At 40.7% G+C, this 24,924-nt stretch overlaps 2 protein-coding genes across 2 annotated transcripts in view; both read left to right on the forward strand.

Moving 5' to 3' along the window:
• The window catches only part of LOC124363785 (rootletin-like), a 34,619-nt gene extending 13,889 nt beyond the window's left edge, over positions 1-20,730 (forward strand). The window contains exons 7-9 of the mRNA XM_046819047.1: positions 15,063-15,252; positions 19,083-19,197; positions 20,608-20,730. Coding sequence (XP_046675003.1) covers positions 15,063-15,252; positions 19,083-19,197; positions 20,608-20,611 — 309 coding nt within the window. The 3' untranslated portion in view covers positions 20,612-20,730. The remainder of the gene's footprint in view (positions 1-15,062; positions 15,253-19,082; positions 19,198-20,607) is intronic.
• On the forward strand, positions 20,623-22,695 carry LOC124363786. Its single transcript, XM_046819048.1, has 3 exons — positions 20,623-20,846; positions 22,234-22,370; positions 22,572-22,695. The coding sequence occupies exons 1-3, from the start codon at positions 20,769-20,771 to the stop codon at positions 22,693-22,695; spliced, it is 339 nt and encodes a 112-aa protein (XP_046675004.1). The 5' UTR covers positions 20,623-20,768.
• Positions 22,696-24,924: the final 2,229 nt, after the last annotated feature.

A 24,924-nucleotide genomic window follows, 5' to 3' on the forward strand; every position in this document is an offset into this window, starting at 1 on the left:
TTGCGACTGCTGCCCGTTCGGCGAATAGCAGATTTACCCTCTAACCAACCAGGGCGATAGCGTCCCCTGGAGCGAGCCGCTTCCCGGCATTCTGAGTGGAATCATCGGCCGGAGACCATGTAGCTCTACAGTTCGTGGGTCACTCTTTGTGCTCCGACCCTTTCGTATTGACTTTGTTTTCAAGTGTTTTTCTTTAATGTGCATTACCATCCTCCTCCCACACTCCTTTGGAGGTAATTTCAGGGTATTAGTGGAGAAGACAGTGTCCAGTGCGGATTATTCGTCGTTCTACCCGCGGCCGCCAGCGGTGACGCCCGTTCGCTACGCGCCAATTACGTCGCGCCTAAGCACTCCTGTCGTTGCTGCTTCCCCCTGTGGATCTCTACACACAGCGAGTTTTCCAAGGTACTGTTTAAAACTCCATCACTTGTGTGGGGGGGCCCCCCCCCCCCTTTTTGGGGGGGGGGGGTTTTCCTTTTTTTTTAAATTTTTTTTTTTTTTTGGGTTTAAATTTTTTGCTTTTTTTCCCCTTTAAAATTTTTTTTTTTTGGGGGGGGGGGAAAAAAATTTTAAAGGCAAAAATTTTTTTTTTCCCCCCCCCAAAAAATTTTCCCCCCCCCCCTTTTTTTTTCCCCCCAAAAATTTTTTTTCCCCCTTTTTTTTTTTCCCCCCCCTTTTAAACCTAAAAAATTTTTTTTTCCGGGGGGGAAAAATTTAAACTTTTTTCCCCCCCCCTTTTTTTAAATTTCCCCTTTTTTTTTTAAAATTGTTTTTTTTTTTTTTTCCCCCCCTTAAAATTTTTTAAAAGGGCCCCAAAAATTTTTTTAAAAAAGGGGGTTTTTAAAACCGGCCTTAAAAAAAATTTTTTTTGGGGGAAAATTTTTTTTTTCCCCCGGGCCCTTTTTTTTTTTTTCCCCCCCCCTTGGGGGGGGGAAATTTTTTTTTAAAATTTTTTTTTTTTTTTCCCCCCCCCCCCAAAATTCCAATTTTTTGGGCTTTTTTTCAAACCCCCCCCCGGGGGGAAAAAAAAACCCCTTTTTACCTTTTTTTTTCTTTTGGGGGAAAAAAAAAAAAAAAAACCCCCCCCCCCCCCCAAAAAAAATTTTTAAAAAAAAAAAAATTTTTTTTTAAAAAAAAAAGGGGGAAATTTTTTCTTTTTTTAAAAAACCCCCCAAAAAACCCCCAAAAAATTTTTTAAAAAATTTAATTTTTTTTTTTTTCCTTTTTAAAGCAAATTTTTTTCCTTTTTTTAAAGGGAAACCCCCCCCCCCAAAAAAATTTTGGGGGGGGGGGGGGGGGGGGGGGGGGGGGGGGGGAAAAAGGGGGGGGAAGGGTTTGGGGGGGGGGGGGGGGGGGGGGGGGGGGGTTTTTTTTTGGGGGGGGAAAATTTGGTTAATTTTTTTGGGGGTTTTTTTTTGGGGGGGGGGAAATTTAAAAAAAATTTTTTACCCCGGGAAAAATTTTCCCAACCCTTTTTTTTTTAAAATTTTTTTGGGGGGGCTTTTGGGTTTAACCCTTTTTAACCCCCCCCCCCCCCCCCCTTTTTTTAAAAAATTTTGGGGGTTTTAAAAAAATTTTTTTCCCCAAAAAAATTCCCTTTTTTTTTTTTTTGGGGGGAAAAAATTTTGGTTAAAAAAATTTTAAAAACCCCTTTAAAAACCCCAAAAATTTTTTTAAATTTTTAAGTTTTTAAAAGGGGGGGCCCCCCCCAAATTTTTTTAAAAATTTTTCCTTTTTTTAAATTAAAAAATTTTTTTTTTAAAATTTTTTTTGGGCCAAAAAAAAAACCCCCCGGGGGTTTCCCCTTTATTTTTTGGAAAAAAAAAAAAAAAAAAAACCCCCCAAAAAAATTTTTTTTTTTAAAAAAACCCCAAAAATTCCCCCCCCCAAACCCCGGGGAAAAAATTTAAACCCTTAAAAAAAAAATTTTTTAAAAAAAAATTTAATTAAATTTTTCCCCCGGTTTTTTTTCCCCCCCAAAATTTTTAAAAAAAAGGGGTTTTCCCTTTTGGGCCCCCAAAAAACCCCCCCCCCCGGCCCCCTTTTTTTTTGGGTTTTTTTAAAAAAAAAAAATTTTTTAAAATTTTTTTCCTTTTTGGGGGTTTTTTTTAAAAATTTTTTTTAAAAAAACCCTTTCCCGCCCCCCTCCCCCCCCCCCCGTTTTTAAAAAAACCCCCTTTTTTTGGGGGGCCCCCCTTTTCACCCCCCAAAACCCCCCCCCCTTTTCCCAAAAAAAATTTCCCCCTTCCCCCTTTTTTAAAATTTTTTCCCCCCGCCCTTAAAAACCCCCAAAAAATTTTTTTAAAAAAAAAAAATTTTTGCCAGGGGGGTTTTTGGGGGGGGGGCCCCCCCAAAATTTTTTTAAAACCCCCCAAAAAAAACCCCGGGGGAAACCCCAAAAAAACATTAGGGAAAAAAAAGGGCCCCCCTTCCCCCCCCCCCCTTTTTTAAATTTTTTTTAAAAAATTTTAAAAAGGTTTCCCCCAATTTTTTTTTTGGGCCCCCCCCGGGGGTTGGGGTTTTTCCCCCCCCCCCTTTTTTTGGGGGCCTAAAAAAAAGGGGGGGGTTTTGTTTTTTTTAAATTTGGGAATTTAAATTGTTTTTGGGGCCCCCCAAAAAAAAAGGGGGAAAACCCCCCTTTTTTCCCCTTCTTTTTCATTTAAAAGAAACCCCAAACCCCCCCCCCCCGGGAAAAAAAAACCCCCCTTTTTTTTAAAGGGGGAAAAAAAAAAACCCCCGGGGGGGGCCCCCCCCCCCCCCCCAAAATTTTTTTGGGGTTTTTTTTTTTTAAAACCCCCCCCCAAAAAAAAAGGTAAAACCCCCCCCCAAACCCCCCCAAAAAAGGGGGGGTTTGGCCCCAAAAACCCCCTTTTTTGGGGGAACTTTCCCGGGGGGGGCCCCTTTGTTTTTTGGGGGCCCAAAAAAAACCCCCCCTTTTTTTTTAAAACTTTGGGGGAATTAAAAAAAACCCCCTTTTTTTTTTTTCCCTCCCCCCCCCGGGAAAAAAACCCCCGGGAAAAATTTTTTTGGGGGGGGAAAAAATTAAAAAAATTTTTAAATTTTTTAAAATTCCCTTTTTTTTTTGGGAAAAAACCCCGGGGGAATTCCTTTTTGGGGGGTTTTTTTGGAAGGGGGGCCCCCCTTTTTGGGGGAAAAACCCCCCCTTCCCCTTCCCCCTTTTTCCCCCAACCAAAACGGGGGTTTTTTTTTTTTTGGGGGGAAAAAATTTTAAAAAAAAAAAAAATTTTAAAACCCTTTTAGGGGGGGGGGGTTTTTTTTTTGGGGGCCAAAAAAAACCCCCCAAAAACCCCCCTTTTTTGGGGGGGGAAAAGGGAAAAAATTTCCCCCCCCAAAACCCCCAACCCCCCCAAAAAAAAATTTTTTTTCCCCCCCCCCTTTTTTCCCCCTTTTTTCCTTTTAAAAGGGGGGAAAGGGGAAAAAAAAGGCCCCAAACTTTTTTTTTGGGCCCCCCCCCTTTTTTCCCCCCTTTTTTCCCCCCGGCCCTTTTTTTTTTTTTTTTTTCCCCCCCCCCAAAAATTTTTTTTTGGGGGGGGAAAAACCCCCCCCCAAAAAACCCCCAAAAAAGGGGCCCTTTTTGGGAAAAAACCCCCCCCCCCCCCCCCCCGGGTTTTTTAAAAAAAAAAAAAAAAAGGGGGGTTTTTTTAAAAAAAAAAAAAATTTGGGAAAAATTTTTTTCCAAAACCCCCAAAAACCCCAAAAAAACCGGGGTTTTTTTTTTCCCCCCCCCCGGGGGGGGGAAAAATTTTAAAAAAAAAATTTTTTTTTTTTCCAAACCCCTTTTTTTTTTTTCCCCCCCTTTTTTTTTCCCCCCGGCCCTTTCCCTTTTTTAAAAAAATTTTTTTTAAAAACCCCCCGGCCCCCCCCCCGGGGGGGGGGACCCCTTTTTTTTTTTAAAAAGGCCCCGGGGTTTGGCCCCTTGGCCCTTTTGGGGGGGCCCCCCGGGCCTCCCAAAATTCCCGGGGGTTTGGGTTTTAAAAATTTTTTTTTTTTTTTTTAAAACCCCCCCCCCCGGGGGGCCCCCGCCCCCCCAAAATTTTTTTTCCCCCCGGGGGGGGAAACCCAAATTTTCCCCCCCCCCCCCAAAAAAAATTTTGGGGGGCCCCTTTTTTTTTCCCCCCTTTTTTTTTTAAAAAAAGGGGTTTTTCCAAAAGGAAAAAAAAATTTTTTTTTTTCCCAAAAACCCGGGCCCTTCTCCCCCCCCCCTTTAAAGGAACCCCGGTTTTTTTTTAAAAAACCCCTTTTTTTGGGGGGGGGCCCCCTTTTTCCCCCCCCTTTTTTTTTTTAAACCCCTAAAAACTTTTTTTTTTCCCCCTTTTCCCCCAAAAACCCCTTTTTTTTCCCCCTTTTTTTTTCCCCCCCGGGAATTTTTGGCCCCCTTTTTTCCCCCCCCTTTTTTCCCATTTTTTTCCCCCCCCAAAAACCCCCTTTTTCCCCTTTCCCCCCTTTCTTTCCCCCGGGGGGCCCTTGGGTTTTTTCCCCTCCCCCAAATTAAAAGGGTTCCCTTCCCCCCTTTTTTGGAAGAAAATTTTTAATTTCCCCCCCGGAAAAAAAAGGGGGGAAAAAACCCCCCCCCCTTTTTTTCCAAAAACCCTTTTTTTGGGGGGTTAAAAACCTTGGGGGGGGGCCCCCCCCTTTTTTTAAACTAACCATTTTTTTTCCCGGCCACCCAAATAAAAAAACCCCCCCTTTTTTAAAAAATTTCCCCCCCCCCCCCCCCAAAAGGGGGCCCTGGGGGGGGCCCCCGGGGGGCCCCCCCCTTTTTAAAAAAAGGGGGGGGCCCCCTTTTTTTTTCCCCCCCCCCCCCCCTTTTTTTTTGGGGGGGAATTTTTTCCCCCCCCTTTTTTCCCCCAAACCCCCCCCCCAAACCCCTTAAAAAATTTTTTTGGGGTTTTTGGGGGGGCCCCGGGGCCCCCCCCAAGGAATTTTTAACCCCCTTTCCCCCGGGGGCCCCGGGGGGCCCCTTAAAATTTTGGGGGGTAAAACCCTTTGGGGGGGGAAAAAAAAAACCCCCCCCCCCGGGGGGGGCCCCCCCCCCCCAAAAAAAAAAAATTTTTTTTTAAAAAAAAACCCCCCCCGGGGGCCCCCCCCAAAAAAATTTTTTTTTTTCCCCCCCCTTTTTTTTTTAAACCCCCCCCCCCCCAAAAAAAAAATTTTTTTCCCCCTTTCCCCCCCCCCCAAAAATTTTTTTTTTGGGGAAAACCCAAACCCCTTTTTTAAAAAATTTTGGTTTGGGAAACCCTTTTTTTTCCACCCCCCAAAGGGGGGCCCCCCAAAAACCCCCCCCTTTTTAAAAAAATTTTTTTTAAAAAAAAAAAAATTTTGGCCTTTGGGTTTTGGAAAAGGGGGGGGCCCCTTTTTTCCCCCCCAAAAAAGGGTTTTTTTTTTTGGGGGGGGGGGGGAAAATTCAAACCCCCCCCCCCCCCCTTTTTTTTTGGGGGGGTTTGGGCCCCAAACTTTTTTAAAATTTTTTTGGTTAAAGAAAACCCGGGGAAAGGGTTTTTTTACCCCTTTTTTTCCCCCTTTTTTTTTTCCCCCCGGGAAAATTATTTTTTTCCCGGGGGTTTTAAAAATTTTTTTAAAAATTTTTAATTTTTGGAAGGGGTTTTTTTTTAAAAGGGGGGGTTTTTTTAAAATTTTTTTTTTTTTTCCCCCCCCTTTTTTTTTTTTTTTTTTTTTTCCCCCCCCTTCCTTTTTTTTTTGGGGGTTTGGGGAAGGGGGCCCCTTTCCCCCGGGGGTGGCGGGGGCCCCTTCCCCCCGAGGGAAATTGGGGGGGGGGTTTTCGGGGGGGAAAAATTTTTGGGTTTTTCCCCAATTTTTTTTTTTTTCCCCCCCCCCCCCCCCCCCGGGGGTTTTGGGGGGGGGGAAAAAGAAATTTTCCGGGGGTTTTTCCCCCCCGGGGGGGGGGCCCCCCCCCCCCCCCCAAAACCCCCCCCCCCCCCCCCTTTCTCCCCCCTTTTGTTTTTTTAAACCCTTTTTTTTCCCCCCTTTTGAAAAAAATTTTTTTTTTTCCCCCCAACCCCCCCCCTTTTTTTTTTAAAATTTTCAGAAAAAAAAAAATTTTTTTTTTTTTTTTTTTTCCCCCGAAAAAAAATTTATTTTTAAAAAAGGGGGGTTTTTTCCAAAAAAAAATTTTTTTTTTTCCCCAAAAAAAAATTTTAATTGGAAAAATTTTAAAAAAAAAAATTTTTTTTTTTGGGGGGGGGGGGGGGGGGAAAAAAAAAAAAACCCCCCAAAAAAAGGGAAAAAAAAAAAAATTTTTAAAAAATTTTTGGGGGGGGGAAAAGGGGGGGGAAAAAAAAAAAGGGGGGGAAAAAGGGGGGGGGGGGAAAGTTGGGGGGTAAAAAAAACCCCCCGGGGTTTTTTCCCCCCCAAAAACCCCCAAACCCCCCCCGGGGGGGGAAAAGGGGGTTTTTTTCCCCATTTAAAAAAAAAACCCCGGGGGTTTGGGGGGGGGGGCCCAAAAAAAAAAAAAAAGGGGGGAAAAAAAAGGGGGCCCCCCGGGGGGGCCCCCCCGGGTTTTAAGGGGCCGGGAAGGGCCCCCCCGGGGGAAAAAACCCCCAAAGGGGGGGTTTTTAAAAAAGGGGAACCCAAAAAGGGGGGGCCCCCAAAACCAAGGAGGGGTTTTTGGGGGGGGGCCCCCCTTTTTCCCCAAACCCCCCCCCTTTTTTTTTTTTTTAAATAAAAAAAGGGTTGGGGGGGTTTTTTTTAAAAAAAAAAAAAAAGGGGGGGGGTTTTTTCCCCAAAAAGGGGGGAAAAAATTAAAATAAAAAAAAATCTTAAAAAAATTTTAAAAGGGGGAAAAAAGGGGGGGGGCCCGGGAAGGTTTTTTTGGGGGGGGGGGGGGGGGTTTTAAAAGTTTTTGCCCCCCCCCCCGGGGGGGGGGAAAAAAAATTTTTTTGGGGGGGCCCCCCCCCCGGGGGTTTTTCCCCCCCCAAAACCCCCCCCCCCCCCGGGGGCCCCCCCCCCCCCCCCCTTTCCAAAAATTTTTCCCCCCCCCCCCCCCCCCCCCGGGGGGCCCCCTCCCAAACCCCTTTTTCCCCCCCCCCCTTCCCCCCCCCGGGGGGGGGGGCCCCCCCCCCAAAAAAAAAAAAATTTTTTTGGGGGGGCCCCCCCCCCCAAGCCCCCCCTTTCCCCCCCCCCCCCCCTTTTTAAAAAAAACCCCCCCCCTTTCCCCCCCCCTCCCCCCCCCCCCCAAAACCCCCCCAAACCCCCCCCCCCGGGCCCCCCCCTTTTGGGGCCCCAAAAAAAAAAATTTTTTCCCCCCCCCAAAAAAAACCCCCCCCCCCCCCCCTTTTTTTTTTAAAACCCCCGCCCCCCACCCAAACCCCCCCCCGGGCCCCCCAAAAACCCTTTTTAAAAAAAATTTTGGGGGGTATTTTTTGGGGGGGTTTTTCCCCCCCTTTAATTTCCCCAAAAAAAAAAAAGGGGGGAAACCCTTTTTTTTGGTTCCCCCCCCCAAAAAAAAAGGTTAAACCCCCCCCTTTTGGGGGGGGGGAAACCCCCCCCTTTTTTTCCCACCCTGGGGAAAAAAAATTTTTTTTAAAAAGGGAAAAATTGGGGGGGGCCCCCCCCGGGGGCCCCAAAAAGGGGGGGGTTTTTTGGGGAAAAAAAGGGGGGGTTTGGGGGGGGTTTAAATTGGGGGGGGGGGGGGGGGGGAAAAAAAAAGGGGAAAAAATTTGGGGAAAAATTTTTTTGCCCCCTTTTTTTTTTTTGGGGTTTTTTCGGGGGCAAAAAAAAATTTAATTTTTGGGGGGAAAAGGGTAAAAAAAATTTTTTTTTTTTGGTTGGGGGGGCCCCCCCAAAAAATTTTTTTTAAAAAAAAAAATTCCCCCCGGGGAAAAAAAAAGGGGGGGGCCCCCAAAATTTTTGGGGGGGGGGAAAAACCAAGGAAAGAAACCCCCCAAAAAAAAGGGAAATTGGGGGGGGGAAAGGAGGGAAAAAATTTTTTAAAAAAAAAAAAACCCAAAAAAAAAAGGGGGGTTTGGGGGGGAAAAAAAAAGGGGGGGGGGGTTTTCCCCCCCCCAAAAAAAAAAAAAGGGGGGAAAGGGGAAAAAAGGCCCGAAAAAAAAAAACCCCCCCGGGGAAGGGGGAAAAACCCCAAAAAAAAAGGGGGGGAAAATGGGTTTTTAAAAAAAAAAAAATTTTTAAACTTTGGGGGGGGGAAAAAATTTTTTAAAAAATTAAAAACCCCCCCCCGGGGAAAAAAAAAAAAACCGGGAAATTGAAAAAAAATTTTTGGGGGGGGGGGGGGAAAAAAAATTTTTAAAAAAGGGAAAGGGGGGGGTTTTAAAAAAGGGGCCCCCCCCCCCGGGGGTTTTGGGGGGAAAAAACCCCCCTTGGGGGGCCCCCAAGGGCCCAAAAACCCCCGGGGGGGAGGGGGGGGGGGGGGGGGGGGGGGGGAAAAAAAAAAAAAAAAAAGGGAAGGGGGGCCAATTGGGAAAAAAATTTTCCCCGGAAAAAAGGGTTTTAAAAAATTTTGGGCCCCCCGGTTTTTTTTGGGGGGGAAAAACCCCCCGGGGGGAAAAAAAAAAAAAAAAAAAAAAAAAAAAAAAAAAGGGGGAAAAAAAAAAAAAAAGGGGTCAAAAAAACCCCCTTTTGGGGAAAATTTTAAAAATTTTTTAAAAAAAAAAAAAAAAGGGGGGGGCCCGGGGAAAAAAGGGAAAAAATTTTTTAAAAAGGGGGGGGTTTTTAAAAAGGGGGGAAAATTTTTTTTTAAAAAAAAAACCCCCCCAAACCCCCCCAAAAAACCCAAAAGGGAAATTAAAAGGGGGGTTTTTTTTGGGGGGGGTTAAAAAATTTTTTGAAATTTTTCCCCGGTTTTGGGGGGGGGGAAAAAAAATTTTCACCCTTTGGGGGGAAAAAATTTTTTAAAGGGGGGTTTTTTTTTAAAAAAAAGGGGGGAAAAGGAGCGGGGGGTTTTTCCCCCGGGGGAAAGGGGGGGTTTAAAAAAAAATTTTTGGGGGCCCCCCCCAAAAAAAAAACAAAAAAAAAAAAGGGGGGGGAAAAAAAAGGAATTTTTTTTTGGGGGGTTTTAAAAATTCCCTTTTAAAAGGGGGGGGGCCCCAGGGGAAAAAAAAAATTTTTTGGGGGGCCCCCCCCTTTCCCCCCCCCAAAGTTGGGGGGAAAAAAGGGCAAAGGGGGGGAAAAAAAAATTTTTAAAGGGGGGGTTTTTTGGGGGGGTTTTCCCAAAACCGGGGGGAAAAAAAGGGGGGGGGGGGGGGTTTTGGGGGGGGGGTTTTTTTGGGGGGTTTTTAAATTTTTTTGGGGGGGGCCCCAAAAAAAAAAAAAAAAAGGGGGGGGGGGGGGGGGGGTTTTAAAAAAAATTTTTTTTTTTGGGGGGGGGGGGGGTTTTTTTTTTTGGGGGTTTCCGGGAAAAAAAATTTTAAAAAATTTTTTCCCCCCCCCGGGGGGTTTTTAAAAAAAAAAAAGGGGGGGAAAATTTTGGTTTTTTGGGGGCAAAGGGGGGAAAAGGGGGGGGGGGGGCCCCTTCCCAAAACACCCGGGGGGGGGGGGGGCCCCCCTTTTTTGGGGGGGGGTTTCCCAAAAAAAAATTTTAAAAATTGGGCCGGGGGGAAATTTCCAAAAAAAAAAAAGGGGGGGGAAAAAAAGGGGGTTTTTTCCTTTCTTTTGGGGGGGGGAAAAATTTTTAAAGGGGGGGAAATTTTTTTTCCCCCCCCCCCTTTTTAAAAAAAAAAATTGGGGGAAAAAATTTTTCCCCCAAAAAGGGTTTAAAGGGGGGGGGGAAAATTTTTGGGGGGCCCCCAAAAAAAAAACCCCCAAAAAAAGGGGGGCCCCCTGGGGGGGGGGGGGGGGGGGGGGGGGTTTTTCCTTTTGGGGGGGTTTTGGGGGGGGGGGAAAAAAAAGGGGGGGTTTTTTGGGGGGGGGCCCCCCCTTTTTTTGGGGGGGGGGGGGGGGGCCCGGGGGCCCCCCAAAAAAAATTTTACTGAAAAAAAGGGAAAAAATTTTTTCCCCGGGGGGGTTTTTTTTTTTTTTTCCCGGGGTTTTTTAAAAAGGGGGGGGCCCCAAAACGGGTTTTTTGGGGGGGGGGGGGGTTTTTTCCCGGGGGGAAAGGTTTTTTGGGGGGAAATTTTTGGGGAAAAAAAAAGGGGGGCCAAAAATTTAATTTTTTTTTAAAAAAAAAAATTTTTTTTTAAAAAAAGGCCCCAAAATTTTTTTTGGGGGGGGGGTTTTTTTTTTTAAAAAAAGGGGTAAATTTTGGCCCCCAACCCGGGAAAAAACCAAAAAATTTAAAATTTTTAAAAAAAACCCCGGGGGGGGAAAAAAAACCCCCCCCCCTTTCCCCCCGGGGGGGGTTTTTTTTTGGGGGGGGGGCCCCCAAAATTTTGGAGCTTTTTTAAAAATTTTAAATTTTGGGGGGTGGGGGGGGGGGGGGGGGGGGGTTTTTTTCCAAAAATTTTTTTTTTTTTTGGGTTTTTTTGTTTTGAAAAAAGGGGTTTAAAAAAAAAAAATTTAAGGGGGGGGGGGTTTTAATGTTTTTTTAAAAAAAAAAAAAGGGGGAAAAAAGGGGGGGAAAGGGGGAAAATTTTGGGGGGGGTTGAAAAGGGGGGGAAAAATTTTTTCCCCCCCTTAAAAAAAAAAAAGGGGGGAAAACTTAAAAAAAGGGGGGGGAAATTTAAAAAAAAATTTTAAAAAAAAAGGGGGGGCCCAAAATTTTTTAAAATTTAAAAAACCCAAAGGGGGGGGGAAAAAAGGGGAATTTTTAAAGGGAAGGACCCGGGGTTTTGGGGGGGGAAAAACCCCAAAAAAAATTTTTTTTCCCCCCCAATCCTTTTTTAAAAAGGAAAAAAAACCCTTCCTTTTGAAATTTTAAACCCTTGGGGGGGGGGGGGGAAAAGGGGGGTTTTTTTTCCCCCCTTTTTGGAAAATTTTTTTTTTTTAAAAAGGGGAAAGGGGGGGGGGTTTTTTTTTTTTTTTTAAAAAGAAAAAAAATTTTAAAATTTTTTTTTTAAAAATTTTCGTATTTGAATTCCTTGGGAAGCCATTGTGAATATCGAAAGGTGGGCAAAGCAGTTTTACAAATGAGAATTACCCAAAGTTTTCCCGATAGTGCCACAAAACAATAAAAATGAGACAATTAACAAAGATAATTTAAAAAACAATGGAGGGATACCGTTAATGTAAACAAATCAATGTAAGCGAAAGGGGGGAACAAGTTAAGTTGAGATAAGACAAAATTAGATTACATTAAGTGCGGTATGTCCACCTAAGCTACCTTAATAGCTAATCTAAGTACCAATGTTATGTAACCCTAAGGCGAGGAAAATATTTTAAATGGAGCAATTATTAGTAAAAATAATATAAGAGAGACAGTGATAATTGTTATTAAACCAATTAAGTAACCCGTGAGAGATATCCTAAGTTAATCAGGTTTGATAAAGAGACACAATGTAGAGAAACGGTGAATGAACCTTTTAAAATTATAAATTGACAAAATACAATGGAGTGTAGAGAAATAAGTAGCTAATATGTAGGTTAGAGATAAGAAATGTTGCTTTCAATAATTTTGGCAAGAGTACACCATAGAATTGACCTACAATCACCAATACTATCGATCAGAGGAGTTAATCTAACACTTTCTTAACATAATTTACGCTAGAACATGAAACCACAATGATATAAATTGAAATGAAAAGGAGAGCAAATCAGTTCAAGTTAAATCTTAAATTGACATGAGAACTTAGAATGGCAAATTAATTGGTTGCTTATTTTAACAAGTAAATTACAATGGAACAAAGCGAAATGTTTATTCAATAGGCAAATTGAATAGTGAGCAATATATTGCTTTAGGAAACAATTACAAGGAACAATTAAATTTCCACTAGCACAAAGTTACATTAATGGAATGGAGAATTATTGTGAGTTAAATTTAATACTATCAAAGAAAGAGTGGTCAATTAACTAAAACCAGATATTGCCCTGGTTGTTAACTAAAATACATTACTAGTATATTACTAATGTGAGAGAGAGTATGGGTGGACTCGTGTCCGAGTCTCTATTCAGAGATATAAACAGAGTTCCGTTACGGGCGAGAGAAATGCAGTATCAAAAACCGGTACAGCTGACTGCAGCGGAGGCCGTGCATTCAAGTATCGATCGGGCCATCAGCTGTTGAGGGGCGGTCGTAAAATTAGACTGCCTACGGACAATTACGTAATAGTTGTTTGACGTCAACGATCCAGTTGCGCGAGAGAAGAAAACAATGTTTACCAGTACAACACGTTCGCAGCGCCACCATACAAGCCGGTAGCGTCGGTACGGCAGATTCAAAATGGCGTAACGACGCCTGTTACAATTAATTAATTACAACACAAATTACTGTAATCTACAGGAGACTGATTCACAATAATCCGGCTCGAAGGACCAAAAATGTACGGGGCAGAAGTTAAAAATTAATTAATCGGAGGACCAATTATGAGAATAAAAATAAAACAATGTGCAGAATGGCGGGAAAGTGGGCAGGTAACAAGAGGTGTGAGAGGAGAATACAACACAAGTGATGGAGTTTTAACAGTACCTTGGAAAACTCGCTGTGTGTAGAGATCCACAGGGGGAAGCAGCAACGACAGGTAGTGCTTAGGCGCGACGTAATTTGGCGCGTAGCGAACGGGCGTCACCGCTGGCGGCCGCGGTAGAACGACGAATAATCCGCACTGGACACTGTCTTCTCCACTAATACCCTGAAATTACCTCCAAAGGAGTGTGGGAGGAGGATGGTAATGCACATTAAAGAAAAACACTTGAAAACAAAGTCAATACGAAAGGGTCGAGCACAAAGAGTGACCCACGAACTGTAGAGCTACATGGTCTCCGGCCGATGATTCCACTCAGAATGCCGGGAAGCGGCTCGCTCCAGGGGAACGCTATCGCCCTGGTTGGTTAGAGGGGTTATCTGCTATTCGCCGAACGGGCAGCAGTCGCAAAAGCGGAAGAGCGCCCAGAATACTTCAAGGACAGGACCCTTTAAGATATCAGGGGGTTGTGGCGCTGATTGGAAACAGCGGACGACTGATTTGGGACCACGCTCCCTCTCTCTCCTTATACCTAAATGCGGCTGGGCTAGATTATGCTTATCTATATTAAATTAAATATTGAACAAAGCTGATTAAAAATTTTGAAAAGACTCTTTCACTTAATAACATATGTTTTGCTGCAATGGCATTTCTTACGGGTATTTCTGTAACCAGTGGGGCGGAATCCTGAATCGGGAAAGGGATAAAAAGTATCCTATAACCTTCTACAGATCAAGGACGAAACAAATTAAAAAAAAAATTAGGCGAATCCGTCCAGCCGTTTTTGAGTGATGCTGTTACACACGAACAGTTTCATTTTTATATACTGTATATAGATAATTTTAATTCATTTGTAATTAAATTTAATATTATTTTTACAACTTAAGGTAGTAACCGAGTGTTGTTAAAGTTTTGAATTATTATCATGTATTGTATTGTATTTGTATTTTTTCTCGTGCTGCAGTAGAAAGAGTTAATTTTTTACTTAGCCTAATATTGATTTGGTAAATTGAGTACTTTCGTGTGTGTACTTATATATTGTATTATCTATTATTATTATTAACTTGTATTGTCAATATAGCTGTTTGGGATAATATTTCTGTAGCTATCATACAAAATAAATTAATTAAAAAAAAGGAATATAGTATGGTTGGGCAAGTTTCATGACTACATACAATTTTGTAACTATTTTAGTTGTAATTTACAAAGTATGTTAATTCCCATTATTAACAGAGCCTTAAGTCTAGGTAACATCCTCGGGTAATTTATTTATTCATTAATTACAATGGCAACACACGTTTTTACACAATATCAGCACAAAAATTATGTATTTTCCAAGATAGCTAAACAATCCACCAAAACATGTAAATGCAGTATAGGCTATACAATGCAAAATAAATACTAGTGAAAATAAGTTCAAAAAAAGAGGAAAATAACAATTATTAAAATATAAGTATAGCAGTATCAGCAATAACAATAATAGGCATACTGTAGTAGTGGCTCAGATAATAGTAATAACTACAGTATCAAACATAAATAACAGAGTTGTATTTATGTATGAATGTATGTGGACAATATGTACATTATTTAACAACATAGAATCAACTATAACAAGAGCAACATGTAACAATAATAATAGGTAACAATGAGTAGTAAGTAACAAATAATAAATACTGTAGTAATACTAACAACAATACTGAAAGAAGCGGAAGTGAATAGTGTCAGTTTTTATTCATGTTCATTGTGGTAGAGTAAGATTCAAGATTGAATAATACTTATTAAACTGGTAGCGTTTGTTTTTTTTATCAGAAAGTAATTCAAATCTTTGAGTATAATTTTAAATTACTTCTTTATTTTGTCTGGTACTTTGGTATTATCCAGAGGCCACTCTGTCCCTATATACTACTTTTTATCACACGATTTTAAGTAGGTTTTAAAATAGTTATCATAATTAATTACTATTAGTACCAAAGTTGAAGTTACCTTTAGAAGTGCTCAAGTGACCTAAGCTTGAATTTGGGTACTATCTTGAGGGATGCTTTTTCTTTTTTCACCATAAGTGCAGAGTGGCACCGAAGCTTGCACTGTTGACTGAGGGCGTTTTCCTGTCGGTACTTTCTGTACCTCAAATCACGTGCCAGATTGTCCAAGGTAATCTGACATCAGAAAAGTTGGGACGTGATATGAGGTTGGGAAAGTAGCGATCGGAAATGCCATTGGGCCATCAGTGCAAACTTCGGTGCCACTCTGCACTTATGGTGAAAAAAGAAAAGCATCCCTCAAGATAGTACTCAAATCAAGCTTAGATCACGTGAGCGATATTAAATGATAACTTAAGTTTTTTTCTATTTTTAATACGTGCTCATGAATTTATCTAATAATTTTATTTAGTAACCTACCAACAAATAGTAGATAGGGACAGAGTGGCCTCTGGACAATACCAAAAAAAAACAGTTTCATCATTCATCTCTTAATACAATTAAAAGAGTGTATACTAATGGTTCTGTGCAGGAGGAGAGGTGCTCGCAAGCGGAAACTGGAGTATCGCAAGTGACTCGGCTGCAGGAGGAGATAGAGCTTCTGCAGAGCGCACTACGTGACATCGCACATGCTGTCATCCAGGACTCTGAGGGTAGAGAGACCCTGAGCCGCAGCCCACTCCTCATGTACATCTCACCCCGTCACAAGCAGTCCCTCCTAGGTAACTGACCAATGAACTGAGTCAGGCTGTGGCTACAAGATGAAGATATCAATTTGGGGATGCCTTCTCAGTGATTCTGATATTTCAGTTAATTCTAAAACTAAAACATTTTTAACCAAGATTTTTCCTTAGTTTTCATTGTTTTTTATTTGTCCTGAGGGAAAAGGACGGTTTGTACCCCGCGCTTAGTCCTAAAAAGACCTTTGCGCCTCCCCTACTTAAAATTTGTGTGCTCAAAGTGCGAGTCTTTTACAGAAGCCTATGAATTTGAGAGCTCTTGTTCTCTGATATATTTGGGGGCTGAGGAGATATACTCCCAGGAATCTTTTCAGAATTGTTGAGATGGCAGAACAATCGAACCAAATATGCTCTGCTGATTCCTCCTCTTCTCCACAGAGTCTACATTTGTCAGTATGGCTAAGGCCCACCCTCATAAGATGATTCCTTAGGAGGCCATGTCCTGTCAAAATCCCTAACATCAGTCTAATATCCCTCTTTACTCTGATCTAGGAGAGCTACCCCACCCTTTAGCGTAAGGAGAGATAAACATTTTTGTATATTTTTAATCCTGAGGCTCTACTCCAATTAATATTTCTTTTCCTCTTTTTTCCCAATCTTTTACAAGAGCTTTGCTGTGGTTGGAGAAAGCTATCCCGGAGCCTGGTTCAGGCCCCCACTATTATGGACTCCGCTCCTTTTTTTGGCAAGGATGTCTGCTTTTTCATTTCCATGAATGCCCTCTTGATCCGGCACCCAACCGAGTGTTTCTCTGTTATTCGTAGCCAGCTCAGCTAGAGCATTCTTACATTCCCAGACTGCTTTAAAGTCAAACGAACAGGTATCAAGTGCCTTTAGTGCAGCCTGACTATCAGATAGTATCAAGTATTTTACTCCTTTTGTCTTCATTTTTATGAGTCTTCTGGAGAAAGAGTCTATTGCCATGACTTACGCTTGGAAGACCGTGGCATATTTTCCCAGGGGCCCTGCCATGTTTTCCCAGGGGCACTGCCATGTTTACTCCTGGTCTGTATATTCCGTATCCTGCCCTAGAGTCAAGGTGTGAACCATCTGTGTAAAACTTCAGGACTCCTTTGGTAGGATAGGCCTCCTTTTTAATCAACTTCTCCCTTCCATCGATAGAGAAAGTATATTGGTTTTTTCAAAGGAGTATTTCTTAACCATTGCTTCTGACACATTGGTTAGCATTTCAGCCTCAGGAAATTGCTGCATTATCTTCATGTAACCTTCTACGCAGGTTAGTATTTATTACCTTTTTTCCTAGAAACTTTATTGCACTTAGAGCGGCTGTTCTCACCACCTCCTGCCCCAGAGAAGTGTATATCCCAGGACCGCTTCAATTGCTAGTGTTGGGCAGGAGCTAATCGATCCTGTAATGCTTAAGCAAGCTAGCCTTTGAAGACTCTGTAGCCTCTTAGCAGCTGGCTGTTGTTTGTTCTACTTTCGGCCACCACACTAAAGCAGCATATTTGACCATCGGTTTTATTATAGTTTCATAGATCCAGTACATCATTTTGGGTTTCAATCCTCATTTAAATCCAAATAGTCTCTTACAGGCCCCAAGGGCCATTGTTGCTTTGGATATTATGTTCTCATTATGTGAGTTCCAAGTAAGCCTCTCTCATCCAGGATTAGACCCCAGATATTTCACTTCCTTTGTTTGTTTTTATTCTGATTCCTTCCAGGACAGGTTGTGTTAGCTGGAACTTTATTTTCCTGGCAAAGGTTATCATATTTGTTTTAGATGGGTTGATCCGTAGACCTTCCCCATGACACCAGTTGCTTATGAGGTTTAAATCTTCTTGATTAGGCGTTCCAGCATGCCTTTGTTTTTTCCTTTGACCATAAGCACTAGCTTGTCCACATAGCATAGTAGCCTTGTTCCCCCTCTTCTCTGCTTTGCTAAGAAGATCGTCTACCACCAATTGCCCACAGGAGAGGAGACAGAAACTCCTCCCTGGCCCCCTGGGGGCAGCCTTTCCAGGCCGTAGTTGTGGCAGATTTGTCTCCGTACTCTGCCTTCACATGTCTGCTTTTTAGGAGGGCTACTGTCCATTTGACTACATGTTTACAATGTTTAAAATTTCATTGTTAACAAAAATTTATTTGCAAACCCATTTGTAATCTCTGTACCTATATGAAGATTGTGGAAACAAATTTATATTTCATTTCATTTCACATCTGAGGGAACTCCAAAACGTTCCGTAGCAGTCACCATGGATTGATATGCAACTTGGTCGAAAGCTCCTTCAGTGTCCATAAAGACACTGACTAGGGCTTCCTTTTCATTGAAGGTGTTCTCCTTCAATGGCTGTGGAGAGCGGTGGTAGCTGATTTACCTTCTATACAAGCATGTTGTGTGAGACTAGGTGGGCGAACCTGTGTGTTCTTAGCATAAGGTGTGTTACTTTCCACATGTTGCTTGTGGGAGATGACATTTCCACGTACAGACTTGAAGTATCAATTTTGAACCAAAGAAAACACATGGGGACAAGTTGTATCTTGATCGGATAACAAAAACCACTTTGAAACCATACCAACATTTAAACAATTTCTACAGTTTTACTCTTTGTATTAATTACATTTTTACGCTTAGTAAAATTGAGTTGATTCCTAAATCGCTTTGTTTGAACTTTATTTTTATAATAACTGCAGCTGACAAAGATGTACCCATGAACTTTTTCCACCCTACAGTAACATAATGGTGGACTTGGTGTTACCTCTCTAGTTCTCATTATCACTGGTTTTATGCTCGGTAAATAGCAAAACTTGTATGAGATCATCCGTGGTCATTACAGCAATTTCGTGTTTTACTAGGTTTGGAGATGATTTGCTTGAGTCAGAAGGGCCCTCAGTTGTGATATTAGAGAACAACTCTTTTTAAGTGTGAAAAAATTGGCAGGCAATTTCACAGTTCAAGAAAAATATTTTATTTTAAGAATCCAAATATTACTGTTTTGTTTTTTCCCTCTAGACATAATCACTTGCCATATTTTTTGTCTTGTAAAAATTTTCAAAACTATAGTGATTATTATCAACTGTATATTGACAGGATAACAGGATTTTGGATATTTGCCATCGTTATGGTTATAAAAGGTATAAAATAACGTTTCGAGGATTGGAATCTATCTTCTTCGTCAGGTGGGGTATTAGTACTTGAAAAAAATAGAGAACAGAAAGAAGAAAAGAATGAAAAGAAAATGGTTTAAAAATACCCAAAAGCTGCTTGTAGTCTAGTCCAGGCGTTGTCACTGCAGAGAATGCACGTTCCGAGCACAACACAAGTACGAGAAACACAATCACACATCACACCAGCACAGTTGAAAGTGGGATACTAACACGAAAATCGATGTCGGCTCTTTCTTTGGCACCGTGTTGTGTCATCTAAAATAATGAGACAGGAAGGCGATGGTCAGGAGGGGAAGGGAAAAGGCAAACTGCTTCTCGCCCTATGTTTTGGTTCTAAACCTTAGTGTCACAGTGTGTGTACGAATTTTGTTGATTGAGGTTTCTTTAATTGGTATTATCTTTTTAGGGTTCCTAGTTAGTTATTATTTAATATTGATACTCAAAGTGGTCTAACTTCAACCGAAGGTTGGCTTAGCGGTTGATTTGCTAATTTGATGTATGAAGCCTCAATAAGTTTTCATTTAAAAAATTTCTCTTCACGGTGTGTTATACCTTTTGTAACCATAACCACAATGGAAAATGTCAGAAATGCTGTTATCCTATCAAACCTTCCATCGTCAATAACAAACTTTAAACAAAGAATTGTATATTGGTTGGTTTATTAAATTTTTCTTTTAAATTAGATCCCCCAAGCGAGGCCCACTGCGAACTCCAACGTCCCCAGCATTCGCAGAGAGCACTATCTCAGCTGTTCAGGCAGCACTGCACAAATACCAGCTGCACATACACGAACTACAGGTCAGAAATACCATATGATAATAACATCACTATCTCTAAATCCTTTTAGTATTTTTTTGCAGTTAATATAATTTCATACTACTGGAACGTCCATAATATTAATGAATTTGCTGTCTGATGTTCCTTAATACTGTGATATTATGAGGCATTTTGTCAACACTCAGACATCTTTAAGTATTCACGTTTTAGCGTTTTGTTGTAAGTTAAATTAAAACCACAAACAGGTACACAACACAATCACAAGTAATTAAATAAAAATACAAACATTTACAGAAAATAAACCGTTACAACGTGGTAGTATATGTTCTCATGTGCTGGATAGTTTGGAGCTACAAAGTAAATCAATCAATCAATCAAATTTTTTATTTTTCTCAAGAACACATTCTAAAACATGTTATGTATAACATGTCAAAAATTAATACTTTTCAAAAAATATTAATTTTATCCAGGCTGTCCTATATAACTAATTTATTTTTAAACTCATTATAAGACATTTATTACATAAAAATAATAATACACAAATTGAGAAAAATATATGGCCCCTAAGATTACTATTAACCTGATTAGTGGTTCCTTCATTAATCGGAAATAAAAACTTAAAGTTGTCAGAGCTTCGAGCAAAACTGTTTATTTATACACATTTAAAATCAGCTAACATCACAATTAATAAGTGTGCTTACTGCCTATTATGATAGTTTAAGACAACAACAAAATAAACTACTGTATTACGAATGAAAAACAAAAATACATAAACTTTTTGCTAACAACTAATTAACCAACCAACAGCTTTGAAAATATAAATTGAACAATACTAGATTATAACTAACTTATTATTTGTTAAAGTGTCTCCGTGTTTTGTTGAAACACTAACCATTCTCTTAATAATTTTAAAAACTTTGCACAATTTGTCTCATTGCTTATGTTTGTTTGGCAATTTGTTAAATAATCTAGAGGCTATAAAATTAAATGTTCTAGTATAAAATGTTGAATTAGGTTTCAAAACTTAAAATTAATTGATTTGCATTTCTTAATCTTAATGTGTAAATATTTTCCTCAACTAAGAATCTGCAATTAATAAAAAAAAACATTTTTAGTACTTTATATAGAAATAGAGGATCTTAGTGGTAAAATCTTTAACTGTTGAAAACATGGAAAAGGCGAATTGAATTTGTCCTTTAAAATCAATCTCACAAATACTTTTTGCAATGTACAAGTGGTTTAAAGCTCGTATAAAAGTTCCTCTCCAGCACATTATCCTGTACTCTGACCTACTATTAATAAAAAATAAATAAATAAAATAATAATGAATAATAATAGTAATAACAAATAATAATAATAATAAATATTTATGCTTTTTATCCTATCCCTGTTTTAACAATTATTCTATTCTTGATGTCATACATTGTGTAGGTGAAGTTACAAGCCAGCAAGGAGCAACTGTCGGTGGCAAGGAGACAGACAGAGAACTGTGAGGAGACCACTCACTCTCTGGAGTCTAGAGTGGCAGAGTTGACCACTCAGCTGGACACTGCCAGGGCACAGGCCACTCTCAGCTGGCCACTGAGAGGGAGATGCTCGTCAAGTCTCTGGACTCTGCTCGTGCGGAGAAGAACGCTTTGGACAAGAACCGACTGGAAATTAATACAATGGTATGTTGGATTTCTATAGAATCATCAAGGTTAGAGAATAGACTTTTAAAAATCCAACAGTTAAGAAATAGTATTTGATTAAAATTTTCAGTACCTGAATTTTTTGGTATATTAGTCAAGAGTCCCCTATTTTTAGCAATTAACGTACTTATAAAAACGGCTTAACTTTATATTTATCCGTCAATTTTTTCGTTTTGGTGCAAAAATATATGTGGTAACATTTTTTATAGTCAAACGTTTCTTAAAATATAATAAAATAAAAAAACAAAAATATAAAATACTATCTTGATTTTTAAGACATTTTGAGAGTTATCATCCAAAGTACATACAAAGTTACACACTCAATGAAACCAAGCACACTAAAGAACACTTCTTTTAAATACCTACAAATTTTCTCCAAAAATAACATATAATATTTTATAAATGATGTGCCATTTTGATTATTGACTTTTGTTAGTTCTACTGATTGATCAGCTGCGTTTGCACGTTTAATAGAAAAAATGTTAATCTTTCATGTGAATTATTATGAAAAAAACTATTTTTTTAAAGGAGCGGCTGTTTTCCTTTTAATCTTTATTTTACCTGTCCTCATGGGCCACTGGCCTGTTCGAGGGTCTTATCAAACAGAATAAGGGGGAGAGTCGATACAGTACAAGGTCGTTGGTACTGATAAAAAGTGCTACGGTCACAGACAGGATTTGAACCTGCGCTATCTCTAACTCTGATCCATAGTCCGATGTCCTTAGTATGCTTGGCCATCTAATATAAAGCTAAAAATAAAAATAAAAATATAAAGCTTGGCACTCCCAAAATAATGAATTCCAGTTATGTTTTTAAAATGTTTGTTTACCCAGGCATTGCCATTGAGAAAGTTAATGTAGCCTTATTTTTGATTCTTACAAGTTAGTCTCCGCCATATTTAATTATTGGTCAACATTACGATACTGAGAGCGTTTCCATTCCTCAAGATCTTGGAATCCTGTCCCTAAACTATGCTTCTCTATATTGAAAAGCTGTCATGATTCACATTTTATACAAGAAATTGCAGGCTTTTGGTTTGATTTATATCTAGTGATCATGCAATGTCACCAAATTATGTAATATGTGTCTAGCAGTGGTGTAAACTAGGAATTGGCTTTGGGGGGATGATTCTGAATTGAAGAGCACACCACACAGGGTGTGTGGAATAAATCTAAATTTATACAGGCCTAATTCTAAGTAAACCCGCTGTAGTTGAAACAAGTTAGATTGTCGTTCTATGTATTTTTTCTATCCTCTTATCCTTCCCTTAGTCACATAATTGGTTTACAGCAAAACAACTTGTGTCATATCTTGAGCTAAAGTATTGTATAAATAAAAACAGAATATTACAATATTCATGTTACAGCTAGAGACTCTGAGTGCTGACTATGAGAAGGTTCAGAAGGCCAACAGTCGGCTTCAGAAGATGGTGGACACTCTGGAGGATGAGAAAGTTTACTTGCAAAACGAGGTCGATCGACTGAACAAGGACGCAGAGATGAGGTCAGTTCTTAACTTATTATAATATAAACTGTTAATTATTTATTTGTTTCAGAATAAAAGTTGCAAGGATTAAAAGTACTAACTACATGTTTTCAACAGTACTAACTAACATGAGTTTATGAGCTTTAGCGCTTAGTACTGTTATAAGTGTTGTCTCATCAACTGACCAAGAGAGTGTAGACATTTCTATTGGTGTGCCAGGGAGATGTCTCTGAGGACAGAAGAGGACCGCTGTAGCAGACTCCGGGAGGAGTTGCTCACAGTCAGGGAGGACCTCAACAAAGGCGTACCTGGCCAAGGACATGCTGGAGCAGCACAAGGCTGAGGCGGAGATTCTGCTCGCTCAGGTGGAGAAGAGCAGAGGTTAGTGTAGCTTTTGTCAACTCTTCAGTGTCAAGGTTTTTATCACATTTGCTGCAACTCACAAGGTGTACCTGGCCAAGGACATGCTGGAGCAGCATAAGGCTGAGGCGGAGATTCTGCTCGCTCAGGTGGAGAAGAGCAGAGGTTAGTGTAGCTTTTGTCAACTCTTCAGTGTCAAGGTTTTTATCACATTTGCTGCAACTCACAAGGTGTACCTGGCCAAGGGCATGCTGGAGCAGCATAAGGCTGAGGCGGAGATTCTGCTCGCTCAGGTGGAGAAGAGCAGAGGTTAGTGTAGCTTTTTGTCAACTCTTCAGTGTCAAGGTTTTTATCACATTTGCTGCAACTCACAAGGTGTACCTGGCCAAGGGCATGCTGGAGCAGCATAAGGCTGAGGCGGAGATTCTGCTCGCTCAGGTGGAGAAGAGCAGAGGTTAGTGTAGCTTTTGTCAACTCTTCAGTGTCAAGGTTTTTATCACATTTGCTGCAAACTCACAAGGTGTACCTGGCCAAGGGCATGCTGGAGCAGCATAAGGCTGAGGCGGAGATTCTGCTCGCTCAGGTGGAGAAGAGCAGAGGTTAGTGTAGCTTTTGTCAACTCTTCAGTGTCAAGGTTTTTATCACATTTGCTGCAACTCACAAGGTGTACCTGGCCAAGGACATGCTGGAGCAGCATAAGGCTGAGGCGGAGATTCTGCTCGCTCAGGTGGAGAAGAGCAGAGGTTAGTGTAGCTTTTGTCAACTCTTCAGTGTCAAGGTTTTTATCACATTTGCTGCAACTCACAAGGTGTACCTGGCCAAGGGCATGCTGGAGCAGCATAAGGCTGAGGCGGAGATTCTGCTCGCTCAGGTGGAGAAGAGCAGAGGTTAGTGTAGCTTTTGTCAACTCTTCAGTGTCAAGGTTTTTATCACATTTGCTGCAACTCACAAGGTGTACCTGGCCAAGGACATGCTGGAGCAGCATAAGGCTGAGGCGGAGATTCTGCTCGCTCAGGTGGAGAAGAGCAGAGGTTAGTGTAGCTTTTGTCAACTCTTCAGTGTCAAGGTTTTTATCACATTTTGCTGCAACTCACAAGGTGTACCTGGCCAAGGGCATGCTGGAGCAGCATAAGGCTGAGGCGGAGATTCTGCTCGCTCAGGTGGAGAAGAGCAGAGGTTAGTGTAGCTTTTGTCAACTCTTCAGTGTCAAGGTTTTTATCACATTTGCTCAACTCAGAAAGTGTTACCTGGCCAAGGTCATGCTGGAGCAGCATAAGGCTGAGGCGGAGATTCTGCTTGCTGAGGTGGAGAAGAGCAGAGGTTAGTGTAGCTTTTATAAAACTCTTCAGCATAAAGTTCTTCATCACATTTGCTCAACTCAGAAAGCGTATCTGGCCAAGGACATGCTGGAGCAGCACAAGGCGGAGGCGGAGATTCTGCTTGCTCAGGTGGAGATGAGCAGTGGTTAGTGTAGCTTTTATAAAACTCTTCAGCGTCAAGCTCTTCAAACACATTTGTTGCAATCACTCCTCATTCAGACAAATCAGGTTTATAAAATCATTCATTCCCTGTTCAATCATTTCAGTGTTCAATAAAAAAATTTAATTTTTTGTTTTTTAAATTTTTTAATTGAGACTGCTCACAATAATTAGTTAGCACATTTTCTTTAAATTATTGAAACCATCTTTGAATTACCTGTCTAAAACTACAACACAAAAATGTTTTGGAACTTTTTAATATTAACTTTTAACTCAAGATCAAATTAAAGAAATGTTGCCACACAAAAATTATTTTTCCAATACTTGACGGTCTTGAAAATATTTATGGCGTACATGTACATTTTTCTTTGATATGTAAATTAATATGAACAAATATCAAATGTTAACTTTTTCAAAAATGCTAAAAAAGACCTCATAAAACCCACTAAGAAAAAACTTGAAATTGCCAGTAAATCTAGACGAAGAGGTGTTCTCATAGTGCATTGTCAAGTATGCAGCTGATGAGATAATAACACCTCTTTATCTAGGTTACACCTGATTTTGTAGTCTAGGTGTCTCTTATGTTGAAACAATGCAAAAAAATTTATCTTGAGCTTCTTTGTCATTGACTTTTTTTAGATCTTTTCATATGTGTATTTCAGATTCTAGGAGTCAAGTTTGAAATTGAAATTGAGCTGAACCAAACATTCGCATTAAATCAAACTTCCCACTAA

The sequence above is a fragment of the Homalodisca vitripennis genome, chromosome 5, assembly GCF_021130785.1.
Source record: "Homalodisca vitripennis isolate AUS2020 chromosome 5, UT_GWSS_2.1, whole genome shotgun sequence".
NCBI classification, from domain to species: domain Eukaryota; kingdom Metazoa; phylum Arthropoda; class Insecta; order Hemiptera; family Cicadellidae; genus Homalodisca; species Homalodisca vitripennis.

Excerpts from the sequence above, each read along its gene's own strand:
- LOC124363786 (XM_046819048.1), top strand. The coding sequence starts at position 20,769 with ATGCTCGTCAAGTCTCTGGACTCTGCTCGTGCGGAGAAGAACGCTTTG. Across the intron at positions 20,847-22,233 it reads GACTGGAAATTAATACAATG|CTAGAGACTCTGAGTGCTGA; the intron begins GTATGTTGGATT and ends TTCATGTTACAG. Across the intron at positions 22,371-22,571 it reads AACAAGGACGCAGAGATGAG|GGAGATGTCTCTGAGGACAG; the intron begins GTCAGTTCTTAA and ends TTGGTGTGCCAG.